The 13,693-nt window shown below is 42.3% G+C and overlaps 1 protein-coding gene across 2 annotated transcripts; it reads left to right on the forward strand.

Annotated features, from left to right (window-relative positions):
• The first annotated feature begins 2,816 nt into the window (after positions 1-2,816).
• Positions 2,817-8,957, forward strand: LOC117845008 (zinc finger protein CONSTANS-LIKE 9). Of its 2 annotated transcripts, none has more exons than XM_034725877.2 (5): positions 2,817-3,079; positions 4,686-5,369; positions 6,038-6,238; positions 6,858-7,162; positions 8,339-8,957. In XM_034725877.2, the coding sequence occupies exons 2-5, from the start codon at positions 4,785-4,787 to the stop codon at positions 8,466-8,468; spliced, it is 1,221 nt and encodes a 406-aa protein (XP_034581768.1). In that variant the 5' UTR covers positions 2,817-3,079; positions 4,686-4,784; the 3' UTR covers positions 8,469-8,957. The 2 variants fall into 2 exon arrangements, with proteins under 2 accessions (XP_034581768.1, XP_034581769.1); XM_034725878.2 differs by having other exon boundaries at positions 6,861-7,162.
• The last annotated feature ends 4,736 nt before the right edge of the window (positions 8,958-13,693 follow it).

The raw sequence follows: 13,693 nt of genomic DNA on the forward strand, positions 1-13,693 counted from the left end.
CCCAGCGCTCGTTCAGTGGTGTCTCCTGCAGCCGCGCTGGGATTTGCTCCTGTTCCTTTCAGCTTATTCACTTATTCAGTCGGTTTATCAGCCACCGAACAGTATTTTTTTCTCACAACAAATCAGCCGTTTCAGCTTTTCAACCGGCTTATAAGTCCAGCCGAACAGGCCCTTAGACACAATTTTCTATTTGACATCAGAAAAGTTACTTGTTCCTTTCTTAGGGAGTGTTTGGATCCTGGAGCTAAAGTTTAGTCCGTGTCACATCGGATATTCGGATGCTAATTAGGAGGACTGAACATGAGCTAATTACAAAACTAATTGCAGAACCCCTAGGCTAAATCGCGAGACGAATCTATTAAGCCTAATTAATCCATCATTAGCGAATGTTTACTGTAGCACCATATTGTCAAATCATGGACTAATTAGGCTTAATAGATTCGTCTCGCGATTTAGCCTAGGGGTTGTGAAATTGGTTTTGTAATTAGCCTATGTTTAATACTCCTAATTAGTGTCCAAACATTTGATGTGACGGGGGCTAAAATTTAGCCCGGGGATCCAAACACCCCCTTAGCTATCAAAATTTTTTCTTTCCCTATTGTTCCTCTCAAAAAATTTTCTTTTCTTATTTGACACTGGGTATAACTTTGGTTCCTTATATGACACTCTGTTAGATTTTTTATAAATACTCTATGAAAAGATGATTTTACCCCTACTGGAAGAATGTGGACCCACCGCAGCCACCTTTTCCTTCCGCTCCTCCCCTTCCCTCTTGTTGCGTTTGGATATGCCTTGGGTTGGGGATAGGGAAATGGGCTAGGATATATAATTGGTTGGGTTTGGGTTAGGGATATAGGGGGTATTTGGATACTAGGTGCTAAACTTTAGCAATATCACATCGGATGTTCGGATACTAATTAGGAGGACTAAACTTGAGCTAATTATACAGAACCCTATGCTAATTCGCGAGACGAATCTATTAAACCTAATTAATCCATCATTAGCAAATAGTAACTGTAGCACAACATTATCAAATCATGAACTAATTAGGATTAATAGATTCATTTCGCGAGTTAGACTCCATCTATACAATTAGTTTTATAAGTAGTCTATATTTAATACTCCTAATTAGTATCAAACATCCGATGTGACAGTGCTAAATTTTACTGGGTGTCTCCAAACACCCCCTAAGTTTTATCCCATTGCCATGTGTACATCTGGGTTGGGTCTGGGTTATGTTGATGGGGCCCACGCGTTTATAAAAAACCAAAATACGACAACAACTCCGATCCTCTTATCCATACGCATAGCAAGGGTAGCATTTCGTCGTTCCAATCTCATCCCCAGCGCGGAAGATTCGAGGCCCAGGGCGTGTGGCAGTGTGCGAGGAGCGGCGGCTCCGGTGGCCCGACGCGCAGGAAGTTAGCGCGGTTCCGGCGGCCCGGCGTGCGCGAGGTGTGAGCAGCTTCAGCGGCGCGCGCGTGCGAGGGGAGCGGCTGCTCCGACGGCCCACACGTGCGAGGGGAGCTGCTGCTTCGGCGACGACGCGCGCCAGGCGAGCACGGATTCCGGCGGCGTGCGAGGCGAGCTGGGGCTCCGGCGGCTGGCGAGGCGCGGTTCCGGCGGGCGGCTTCAGCGGCAAGGCGCGGCGGGGAAGGCGTGGGCGCGTGGCCGGCCCGGATAGCGGGATGGCACGGCGGGGGAGGCGCGGCCGGCCTGGAGGCGACGTGGAGGGGTGGGGGAGGTGCGGCCGGCCCGCGCGGCCGCTTAGAGCGACCGGGGTGGCGCGGCCAGCCCGCACGGCGGGGGAGGCGTGGCGGTGTGGAACGGCGGGGTAGGTGGGCGGGAGAGGAGGGAAGGAGAAGGGTGGTGGAGGGGCAAAATTATCCTTTCACGTGGCGTTTAACGGTGTGCCGTTGTTGTTTTGAGCTTTGAGCTTGATTGGTTCGTTGTCAAAATTTTAGCATGCTAAAAGTTTTGAGGCTAATCCCAGTGGAAGTTTCATAAAGGTTTCATGCACATTAAATACGGTGACACATCAGTATATGTGATGACATGGCATGATAGTTATGAAGTGAGAGAGGGAAGGAGTTTCATCAGGATGAAACTGTGTATACACTGTTTCCAAGACTATGAAACCTATTGATACTGGCATTGGGGGCTATAGAGTTTCATTTCATCTAACCATATCCAATCACATGCCTCACAATTAAATGTTATGGGCATCCTATGAAATCGTGAAATGAAACTGTGCACTGGGACTCCCTATTTCATTCATGATAATACACCTCATAAGATGACGTGGCATCCTTAGAAACAGTGCAATGAAACCTTGCCCTAGGACTCGCCCTTTACGATATTTGAGCTACCGTTCGGTCTCTTTTTTATCTTCTCAAAATCGTGACGATATTTTTGCCAAATTTTGGCCTGCCAAAACTTTGGCATACCCAAGTTTTGTCGAGCAACAATCAGGCTCTTGCCGCGTCCGAGCGGCCGATTTCATCTTCTGGTTGTCACGCAAAGAATGCTGCTGCTGCAGGACGCGAGGCCATGGCCGGCGAGCTCCACTTGCAGGTGGTGCTGCTCCACGACCACGGCCGCCATCTGATTGACTTTTCGGTCAGGTGAGAGAGACGACCACTGCTGCGCTTTTGCCGACGTGGAGGTTGTCCAGCGTGGCGCGTAGGGAGGCATGGCTTATCCTCTGTGGCGGTGCGAAATGACGCCCCTGCCCCAGAAAAGAGCAGGAAAGCGAACGCGGCGGGCCCCGCCACCCCCTCGCCTCGCTCGCCCTTTACGCAATCACTACGCTCTGGCTTCCTCTTCGCATTCGCATCCCCCTCTTCTCTCTCTCTTCCCCTTGTGCCGGTGCCTCTGCTTCTCTCCTGCGCAGCCTTTTTCTCTTCTCGCTCCTTCCTTTCTCTCTCTAAAAAAGTGGTTTTCAGCTGGGATTCTCACCTCTTTCTCGAAGCTCCTGGGCTTCTGTTGCCGGTCCTGACCCCGCGGAGGGCTCGGGGGGGCGCCGAGACGCCGCCCGCTCCGGCGGATCTGAGGAACCGGCGAGGCTGGTTCGCCTCTGGTGAGTTATTCAGCCTCTACCTTGTCGCGGGGTTTCGGGCGTGGGATCGAGCTTGGAGGCCTCGGAGCTCCAATCCGAGCGTCTGATTTGGGCTCTGCTCCAACTTTTAGCTGGAAATTTCATTTCCTCCTTTTCTTTCTGGTGTTTCCGATGCGCCTGGCTTGGATTTTGATTGGGTTAGGCTGTAGGATTAGTTTTGTGCGGACTAAGAGCTTTAGAAATGACTGTTCTACAATGTTTTTTAATCGCTCGGGTTATGTTTTCTTCGACATATTCCCCGAATCAACCAAAATGGTAGCTTTCTCTTTTTATTTGTGAAAGATCTTCCGTTTCCTTGAACAACTGTAAATAATTCCTGCTTAATACGCGTGAGCACTGCGTATCTGTTTTAGCTCCCTATAAATATGGTTACATAACTTCTTTTGGGGTTTTTGTTCTTGATCTAAATGGTCATCATATTGCTATTTGGCTTTTGCTACTTCAGAATTTTAGTCTTCAAAGTAAGATATTCTTTTTGCATCCTAATTTGCCTTTTAAAGTCAATTTTTTTTCGTGAAAATCTGTATTTTTTATTTATGTCCTAGCGTTGTGTCTACAAAGATGTGAATTTATTGATTCAAAAATATTCATACTTGTAATCTTTTTGGTGTGCATCGTAGGAGCAGGCTTCCTGGAAATATTTGATTGCCCCCTTCCTAACAGAGTTTTCCACTGAAGTCACCTTTATTGCTTGGTTTGCAAACATAAAACTTTCTTTCAGTCCGGAACCTTCTATGCAACTCTTTGCTTATTTTACTGGTGAAAAAGTAACCTTGGGCCTTTTCATAATAGTTTAACATAAATAAAATTATCACTGACCTGTGTCTTTTTTATTTCATTGGTCCAATCATTCGTGTTTCATATGTTTCGTCTCTAGCATAGTGTTGTACATGCTGTCCTTGGTTGCTTGGAAAAGTGGAGATATTATAGAATAGGATTTTCTAGTGAAACCAATGTCAGGTTTGACTATAAATTGTGTCTTGAGATGGTTCGCTTCCATTTTTTTTGCACATTATCTCTTCTAGGAATCGCAGTGCCTAGTGACCTCGTGGAATATATACTTGTGTTCCTGCGAGCAGTGAGTGGGGGCTCGAATTATAATATATGCTAAGAACACAAGATTCCAACACTAGTTGCCTGCACTTTTGTAGTTCTTTATGCCTTGGTCGGCAAATTGGGGCGGAGTCCACGGATTTATGAGTCCATTGATACCTAGAATTGTCTCAATGCGGATGGCGGCTATATGTCCTAATTAGGAAGTAAATCTATATTATCCATGATATTATATTGCTGGCAGCTGATGCAAGATGTTGATGGTGGAACATGTTTTGAACGCTTCTCTTGGATTAAGTTGAAAAAAGCTACCCGCTGTGTGGGTGGGTACCATGGTCATAGTATCCACCAGTAGCAAATTTCTGTCTTTATGTCAGTGTCATACTATTATGTACACACCATATGCGCTAGTTCGTAAAACAGAAGTGCATACAATAATTCGTATTCCTGTTGTAAAGAGTCAGGATGATTATTGATGTATTCTTTTTAAAAGTTGCTTACCTACACTGCACAGGTTCCTCGTAAACTTGATTGACCGGGAAACACACTGAAGAAGAGTTTGTTGGCAACATATATTCTCCTGAAGTTGTTTTGAAGTTTGCTGATAGGAATCATGGGCGCGCTCTGCGATTTCTGCGGGGCACAGAGGTCCATGGTTTACTGCCGATCAGATGCAGCATCCTTGTGTTTATCATGTGACCGTAATGTTCATTCAGCTAATGCTCTTTCTCGGCGCCATACAAGGACCCTTTTATGTGATCGGTGTGCTTCACAGCCTGCTATGGTCCGCTGTCTAGTGGAGAATGTCTCGCTTTGCCAAAATTGTGATTGGAATGGCCACAGTGCAGGATCCTCAACTGCCGGACACAAAAGGCAGACTATAAATTGTTACTCAGGGTGTCCATCATCTGCTGAACTTTCTAGAATCTGGTCCTTCGTTTCAGATATTCCTAATGTAGCACCTGAGCCCAACTGCGAGCAAGGAATCAGCATGATGAGTATTAGCGACAGTGGTGTCAGTAATCAAGACAATGCTGCAGGGGACAATAATTTGTTAGATATGGCTAGTGCAACACTTATGAGTGATCTTGATACTTGTGACAAGCCTTTGGTAGGCTCCTCTTCAGGAGCTGGAGTAAATCTCCTTCCACTTGCTACTGATCAGGCAGCTGGATCTGTGGATTCAACAACACCTAAGGTGCTATAAGGCTATTCACATATCCCTGATACCTCATACATAGAATTAATTACTCACCTCTGCTGCTGCATAATCTACTTCCATGTGCAATATATGTAAGATAACCAATGACTTTTCTCCCTTCAATTGAGGATTATCATTTGACATGTCACGTAACTATTTTTCTTTTGTATGATCTATCATCTGATTGTGTATTTCATTTTAATTCTTAATAAAAAAAGATAAACAATGAAGTATGAACAAAAGAATTACTAATAAGCTTGAGAATCTACTGTACCATGCATGAAGTTACAGATGTTGCTGAGTTTGTATAAAAAATTGCATATCCCTGTCTATCTGAGGTGAAAAACTGGGCATAGTATGTGTCCTTTTTTTTGGTTATGTTCATTATTTGGCATTCACATCTGAATCTTTCGCAGATCTAATTTATTTATCTAGCCACATCTTAGTAACTCCTACACTGCAATTTTTAAACTATCTATGCCCTTTTTGCTTTCTTTGGCTGTGAGAATTCACAGATGTGGTAGGGTGAAAGGACTTATTTGATCTTGTCAAATGTTATGTGTCTTTATAGCATATGCAAAGTCTGTAGGCCTTTTTTCCCCAATGCACTGTGACTTTTTGAATATTAATCTGTCACTAATGTCTCTCATGATTGCCTTAAGCAGGTGCCCTATACGCCAGATAAAGATATGTTCAGCAAGGACAGCATATATGAAGATTTTTGTGTGGATGATGTTGACCTTGCATTCGAAAATTATGAAGAATTATTTGGTACCTCTCATATTCAAACAGAGCAACTCTTCGATGACGCTGGAATCGACAGTTACTTTGAAGTGAATGAAGTGCCTGCTGGGAATTCTACTGAGGTTTGTAGTTTGTTGGTTTGCCAATCAACTGAGCCAATTTCATATTTCTCCCAATCTTCCATGTTACCTCATATAAATTGAATTGAAGGACCTACCACGAAATTGATCTGAGTGATAAGTTTTTCCATGTGTGACTATAATCCATATTTGAGGAAAGCAGCCAAGATACTAAAAAAATACTGGTATATTGTTTGTCATTGACCTCATACTTTCAGGCTAAACTTTTGTGCAATTTAAGTCCTAATTTTAACTAGGGTTAGTAGTCCAGAAGATATGGTATATGGGGTCCGTGTTTTATTTTCTTTATCCATAGATTGTAATTGGCAAATTCTTCAGATTGGGTATATGTTCTGAAGTGAACAAAAGGAAGGAGCAGTCTTGCCTTCTTTCTGTGTGTCTTGGATATATGTTCAGATTGGGCATGGGCCAAGTATTGTATTTGGGATTGTCTTCAAGAATAATCACAACTAAATGTAAATTGTAACCTACAATCATTTAAATGCTCGTTAGTGGATCTGTAATCCATTTGCTATTTTCCATTTGTTGAACATAATTGACCTTTTGCTTTTTTCTGGTTTCATTATATATTTATATAAGGTTCATGTCTCATGCTTTTCAGCAGCCCAAGCTGGTGCAGCCTGCGAATAGCAATGCGGTATCTGCTGACTCTGGGATGTCGAACCCAGGAGTGAAAGGTGATTCTAGTGTTTGCATCCCTGCAAGGCAGGCTAGGTCCAGTCTGTCTCTTTCCTTTTCTGGTTTGACTGGTGAGAGCAGTGCTGGAGATCATCAAGATTGTGTGGTATCATCACTGCTCCTTATGGGTGAGCCTCCTTGGCAGGCTCCTGGCCCTGAGAGTTCCACTCCTGGAGGTAGCAGAGACAGTGCTATCACACGGTACAAGGAGAAGAAGAAGAGAAGAAAGTAAGTTCATCTATTATAAATCCTTGTGTGCTTTTGTAACATTGTGCTGATTTATCATACAATTAAGGAAAAAGTCCATTTTACTCCCCTCACATATTTACTTTGTCCGCTTAACCCCCTAAGCAAAATTTAGGCTCGCTTTAGTCCCCCAAACTATTTCATATGGTCCAATAATCTACCCCCTAATTAGATTTCTCTTTTTTGTTTCTTCGCGTAAAAGTTGAGTTTTAATTTCAGATTTTGTCACTTGACTTATAATTTGTTGCTCTATGTTAGAAAAATACTTTAGAATTTTTTCATGGTTACTTTTCGTACAATTTTGTATATCTAAGATCAATTTCGCATTAAATACTCATAGGCCTTGTTTGTATACACTTTTCCTAGCCACGTTTGGATTATAATCTAAGCGAAGACTTTCTCGCTTCTCGCTTTTCGCTTCTCGTAGTTTAAATCGTTGAAGCGACTTACCACATAAGCGAGAATCGGTGGAAATAAGCAAAGCGTTTGGCGGGATTCTCGCTTATTTCCACCGATAAGCTGCTTATAAGCGGATACGAACGGGGCCATAACCTATGAAAATAATCACGAAAAATTCTTAGTATAATTTTTTTACTAAGGCATCATGTTTTATACCTGCTCACAAAATTTGAACTCAAAATTCAACTCATACATGGAGAAATAAAAAAGAGAAATCTAATTAGGGGGTAGATCGGACCAAATGAAATAGTTCAGGGGAGTAAGGTGAGCCTAAATTTTGTCCGGGGGTTAAGCTGACAAAGTGTATAGGTGAGGGGACTAAAATGGACTTTTTCCTACAATTAAATGAAGAAATTTTAGTTGCAGTAATTTTTAGCATAATCATGTTTTAAGAGCTTTGTTACAATGCTTGTAAAGTACCAAAGTACTTTCCTTTCTTATCCTTCTTACCAGAAAAGAATTAAATAGATTTACACATAATTAAAAGGGCATCATAGTAATTTCTCACTATTTTTGGTACTTGGTCCCACCAAATTGGTACTTCTTGTTACTTTTCTTTAGGTCCTTCATGGTACTTCCTTTGTTTCCACTGTTTGATTTCGCCATATGGACGGCTCTCATATTTTTAAAGAACTCTAAAATTTCTCAAGTTTTAAACACTATGTATCGTTCTAAGTGGTGATTTGCTCATTCTGATAGGTTCGACAAGAAGATCAGGTATGCTTCTCGCAAGGCTAGGGCAGATGTGAGAAAGAGGGTGAAGGGACGGTTTGTTAAGGCTGGCGAAGCATATGACTATGATCCTCTCAGCCAAACAAGGAGTTACTGAAGCATATGACCTTTATCCGGTGTTAGATTAGCAAACTTAAACCAAAGCTTGTTGCAGCTGGCACAACACAAAAGCATCTGATACTCCAAGCAATTGGGCAAGATAAGTGCCTTTGAATGAAAAGGAAAAAAATGAAAGCAGTCAGCAAGACAAAAAAGAAGTGAAAAATATTTGGATGTTTCAGAAGTTTTTTGGATGCACTTCCTCCTTTTTCTCCTGTACAGTGGATGGAGTTTGCATCTTCCGTTTCTTTTTGGGGGAGCGATTTGAGTCACTCTTCACCCTTTTGTGAATTAGACTGGATACGACTAAACAGACTCTTGTTGCATTTTGATCTCCATTGTGCTGGCTGTGTGGCGTTGGTCCGCATAGCCTTGCTGCGATGTTTTTGGCTGTGTTCTTCCTGATTAGACACTGTAGACCTGACCCGTGAAATTTCCTGCTGTACTTTGTTTATTATTATGATGTAAACTTTGCTTGGATCTGGAATCTTTCTGCTATTATGAATGAGTAAATACCAGGCCGGAGAAAAACTGGTGGTGAGTTTGATCTTTTTTATGTTGGTGATGGAGACCACGTATCTGGGCACCAACTTCCTGTGCTCACTCTGCCCAAGCCCACTTCCAAACTGACTGACGGGGTGTTTGATCTTTAGTCGGGACTAAAATTTATGTCACATCGAATACTCGGATGCTAATTAGGAGGATTGAACATGAGCTAATTATAAAACTAATTACACAGATGGAGGCTAATTCACGAGATGAATCTATTAAGCCTAATTAATCCATCATTAGCACATGTTTACTGTAGCATCACATTATCAAATCATGGAGTAATTAGGTTTAATAGATTCGTCTCGCAAATTAGCCTCCACCTGTGCAATTAGTTTTTTAATTAGTTTATGTTTAATACTTCTAATTAATATCTAAATATTTGATGTGACAGAAATTTTAGGAGCTCCTAAAGAAACAAACACCCCCTATTAGTATCTAAATATTCGATGTGACAGAAATTTTAGGAGCTCCTAAAGAAACAAACACCCCCTGAATGTTGTACTGAGCAAGTAAGCGTGTGCTGAAATCTCGAATACGTCCTCTTGTAAACGATATTTTAGGGGAAATTTTTATCCTTTTGTTTTTTGTTGAAACTTTTGGTATGGCTCTTTATACTGGCATTTGTTTTTGTGGGACATTGTTCTTTTAGTGTACGAAGTTTAATTCTACTTCGATGAGATACATAGTCAAAATGAGTAGTAATTTGTGATGGATGGAGTAGTTGTTTGTTGTTTCATAATCGTCCGTGCTAATTTTACGTTAAAACTAGAGCCTTGACTGCTGGTATTGTATTTGTCGGTCTAATGCCGGTACATCCTCTATGCTGCCACGAGTCGAAGTGAATCCTTCGTTAACTATCTTTGTTTCAGAGTTCAGACAAACACAATCTGAACTTCCGAGTCAAACTAAGGCGTTATGATGGATGAATCAAATATGCTTGCATCAATAAGGATAGAGAGAGTATCACACCAACAAGTTAGCGTGAAAAACAATATATTGTTTTTTACTTTTATCCGAAGAAATCTGGATGCACCAACAGAAAATTTAAGTATATTCATCTCATGCAGTAACATCAAACCATGGACCAACCTATTATTCTAGACAGATTTTGGATTGAACCCCCTTGATATCGAAACAAAATCAGCTATGGCTATGGCTGTCCTGCATTTTTCCTTTCTTGTCAGTACTGAATATACATGTGTTGTTTGTTCAGTCAGTACCCAACACTTGACTTCATGTCAGGGGGATGCAAATGTTTACCCACTAGACAATCAAACCTCGACTATATAAGGCAGCAGAGCCGCAGAGGGATATGATATGCAAGAGCAGGAACTTCCTCTGTTTCCTGACATATTTTGTGTACAGTATAGGCTTTTGCGGGGCATCAGGAATTCAGAAATGAGGCTTTCCAAGCATGCTGGCGTCCTGATTCCTTTTGGTGTTTGTTGTTCATGGACTACTATGCAAGCAGTTATGCATATGAACTGCAGGCAAGGGGTATACAGCACTACACCACAGTAGGATACGTATCGGTTCTCCACTGAACTCAATACCATGACAGTGGAGCGCAAGCACAGCCGGGACAGGGATGCTACTGCGGTCTTTTGATGCGATCTGCAATGCAATCATGGCTAGTGGCGTGTACCTGCACTGTAGACTGTAGTTCCTTGTAAGTTGTAAGAGGAGGGGGCTCGGGTGATGCTCTCACATTTGCAGCATTGGAGATGAGTTTTTTCTTGTCAATTTCATTGGTGCCATGGAGCCGTGTTGGTGGAGAAGATTTGCCTAGGCGATAGAGCCGCCAGTGATTTATTGTTAGACAAAACTAGTGCTTTTTTTTTTCCCAGTCTCGGCAATATTTCTGGTGTCCTCTAGCACTGAATTTTGTTCTTGTCTTTCTACAAATAAAACAAGAATCGGATTTTATATTTGGCAGCTGCATAAAAAATCGCACAATTAAAGCACATGGTGGGAGGTTCAAAGAGAAATTGCATTCCTTGACAAGAAGCAGCCCATATGGATTGTTGAGGATGAGAAGTTTTAGACCCCGTTTGTTTGAGCTTCCTAGTAGCTTCTCGGCGTGAAAAGTCAAAAGTTCAAACAAACAACAAGCTTTTTGTGCAGCTTCTGGAAAGCCAGAAGTTCAGAAAAGCTGAGTTTATATGGAAAACTTGAAAGCTCATTTTTCTAAGCTTTTCGTAGCTTTTTTGAGTCCACGAAACTAAACACATCTTTGAAAAGGTATTGTTGGCTTTTCAGAATAAAAAAAAGTTAAGAACAGCTTTTCAAGAGGCTCCAAAAGCTGTAGCTCAAACAAACAAGTCCTTACTAACCATGTGCTCGTTGCTTCTGTACTTGGACCACCCTTGACATAAATTGCAGCACAGGTCTTGCTTTAGTTTAAATCATTTTGCTATCGTTGTCCTGTATTTTTTCCTTTTTTTTTGCGTCAGAACTAGATACGTATGCCATGTTATTCGGTCAGTACCGAACCACATAACTTAATCTCAGGAGGATGAGAATGTAAGTCCACTAGACTTTTGAGGAGATATGTACATCTTTGTATTAATGAAGGAAAGCAATTTACAGGATACAACGCGCGGCCATAGCACGGACGAGGAGAGAAGCATCATGAGGAAGCTGAGGGACAAGCAGAGGAATATGGTTCTATTTTCTGATATATTTTGTGACAATATAGGCTTGTTGGGCATCAGAAATTTAGCAATTAGGGAATTTTAGCACTAGGTAAGCACATAAATATAGATTTAGGTCATACAGCTACCGTATTCTTTGTAGATGGTGATTACAGGTTACGTTAGCCTTTCGATTTTTCAGTAGCGTTGCAATCTAATAGCAATACAGAAAATTTCTCATCGCACACTCCATTGCAAATTTAAGGTTAACATATGTAACATTAGGAATGACGCTTGCAACGTTAAAACATAGCTTAAAAATTGACCCTGCCATCCATTCTAGGATAGAAATTTCTCACCGCAATGTGATATCAATTATATTTCACGCAACATCCACTGAGAGTTGTACGTAGAGAAACGAGATTTGCAATACCAACACTTACCTTTTGCAGTATTTAAAAATTATAATCATAATATTTTAAAAATACAGTTGCAACATCCTAAAAGCATATTGAAATGTTTAAGGATATGGATTTCTTAATAGCACATAATGGAAACACCCAAGATATAAGGTTGCAAAACATTCAATATGTACGTGATATTACAACGTATGTTACTTTAAAACAAATATAACATACTAGTCTACAAAGGTGTAACATGGCGAATCAATTATTGAAACATCTAGAGTAAACTTTTGCAACATTCTAAAGAAATTGTTGCAACATCACATCACATATCAAATATCCTCAAATAAACACTGTGAACTCGCCAGTGCAAGCCACTCCTCTATCTGTCTGCAAGAATCTGTCAAGGTGGTGGCAAACACGATGCTAGTCGGATATATACTATGGGACAAATACCTGTATCTAGATTTCTATTGGAGAGAGATAGGAGAGAAGGGATTGAGCAAAACAGGGGAGGATGTAAATAGTGGAAAGTGCAACTACAAAGTTTTGGAGTATAAAAGAATCATCTTCCTCCTCATGAAATAGGCGAAATCATGCTGGATCCGCCTCCCATCGCCTCTCTCGGTGCAGGCGAAACGGTCGAGACAACGAGTTCGAGCACGGCTCGATTCTCCTAACCATTGTGTCCTCCCATCAGAGCGGATGAATTGCAAGGCGATGAGGCCATTGGTGATATCGACGAGGCTGGGATTTGGAAGGGCCAGAAGGTGAAATGAAATCATGAGGAATTTGGAAAGCAAGGGGAGGATAGTGGGAGATTGGAATCATATCGGTAACCAATACCGACATAATACGAAATGGAGAGGGCTGCAGACAGCTACATGACATGAAAAACGAAATGGTGTTGCTAGCGCCCAGACGTCCGGACGGACGCCTGCGCCTACACTCCATTTTGCACGCCCATGCGGGCTCCACACCGCTCGACCCCACGAAGGGACCACTCGCGTCCCTTCAGCTTCCCACGCGCCGCACGCCCGGACGTCGCCCGTGCCGCCCGACCCCACGCGGGGACCGCTCGCCACCCCCTCCGCTTCCCACGCGCATGCACGTGGTACCGTCTGCACCTGCTCGGCGGCACCCCAGCAGCTATGGTAGGTGGGTCCCATTGCAACATGTGTAACACCAGATCTACTTTTGCAACATCCGGATGAAACTCTTGCAGCATAGGTCTGAAATAGCTGAAACACTTGCAACATACATCTGAAACAGTTGCAAATGCCAAAAAACACTTGAAAAGCCATTGCAAACATATGCGACATCCTGATAAAACACTTGCAACATATGTGTGAAACGTATGCAACATCCAGATAAAACACTTGCAACATACGTCTGAAAAACAGTGAAACATTTGGAACAGACACTTGCAACATACGTGTATAGCCATTGCAACATATACAACATTTGGATCTACTTTTGCAACATCCATATGAAACACTTGCAACATACCTCTGAAACATCTGAAACACTTGAAACATACGCTTGCAACATGTGCTTTCAACAAAACCTGGCAGGCGAGAGGGCTGGTAGAGCACTGCACAACGGGATCCGGCGCTCCCCTGCCACAACCTTCG

This window comes from Setaria viridis, chromosome 2, assembly GCF_005286985.2.
Source record: "Setaria viridis chromosome 2, Setaria_viridis_v4.0, whole genome shotgun sequence".
Taxonomy (NCBI): Eukaryota; Viridiplantae; Streptophyta; class Magnoliopsida; order Poales; family Poaceae; genus Setaria; species Setaria viridis.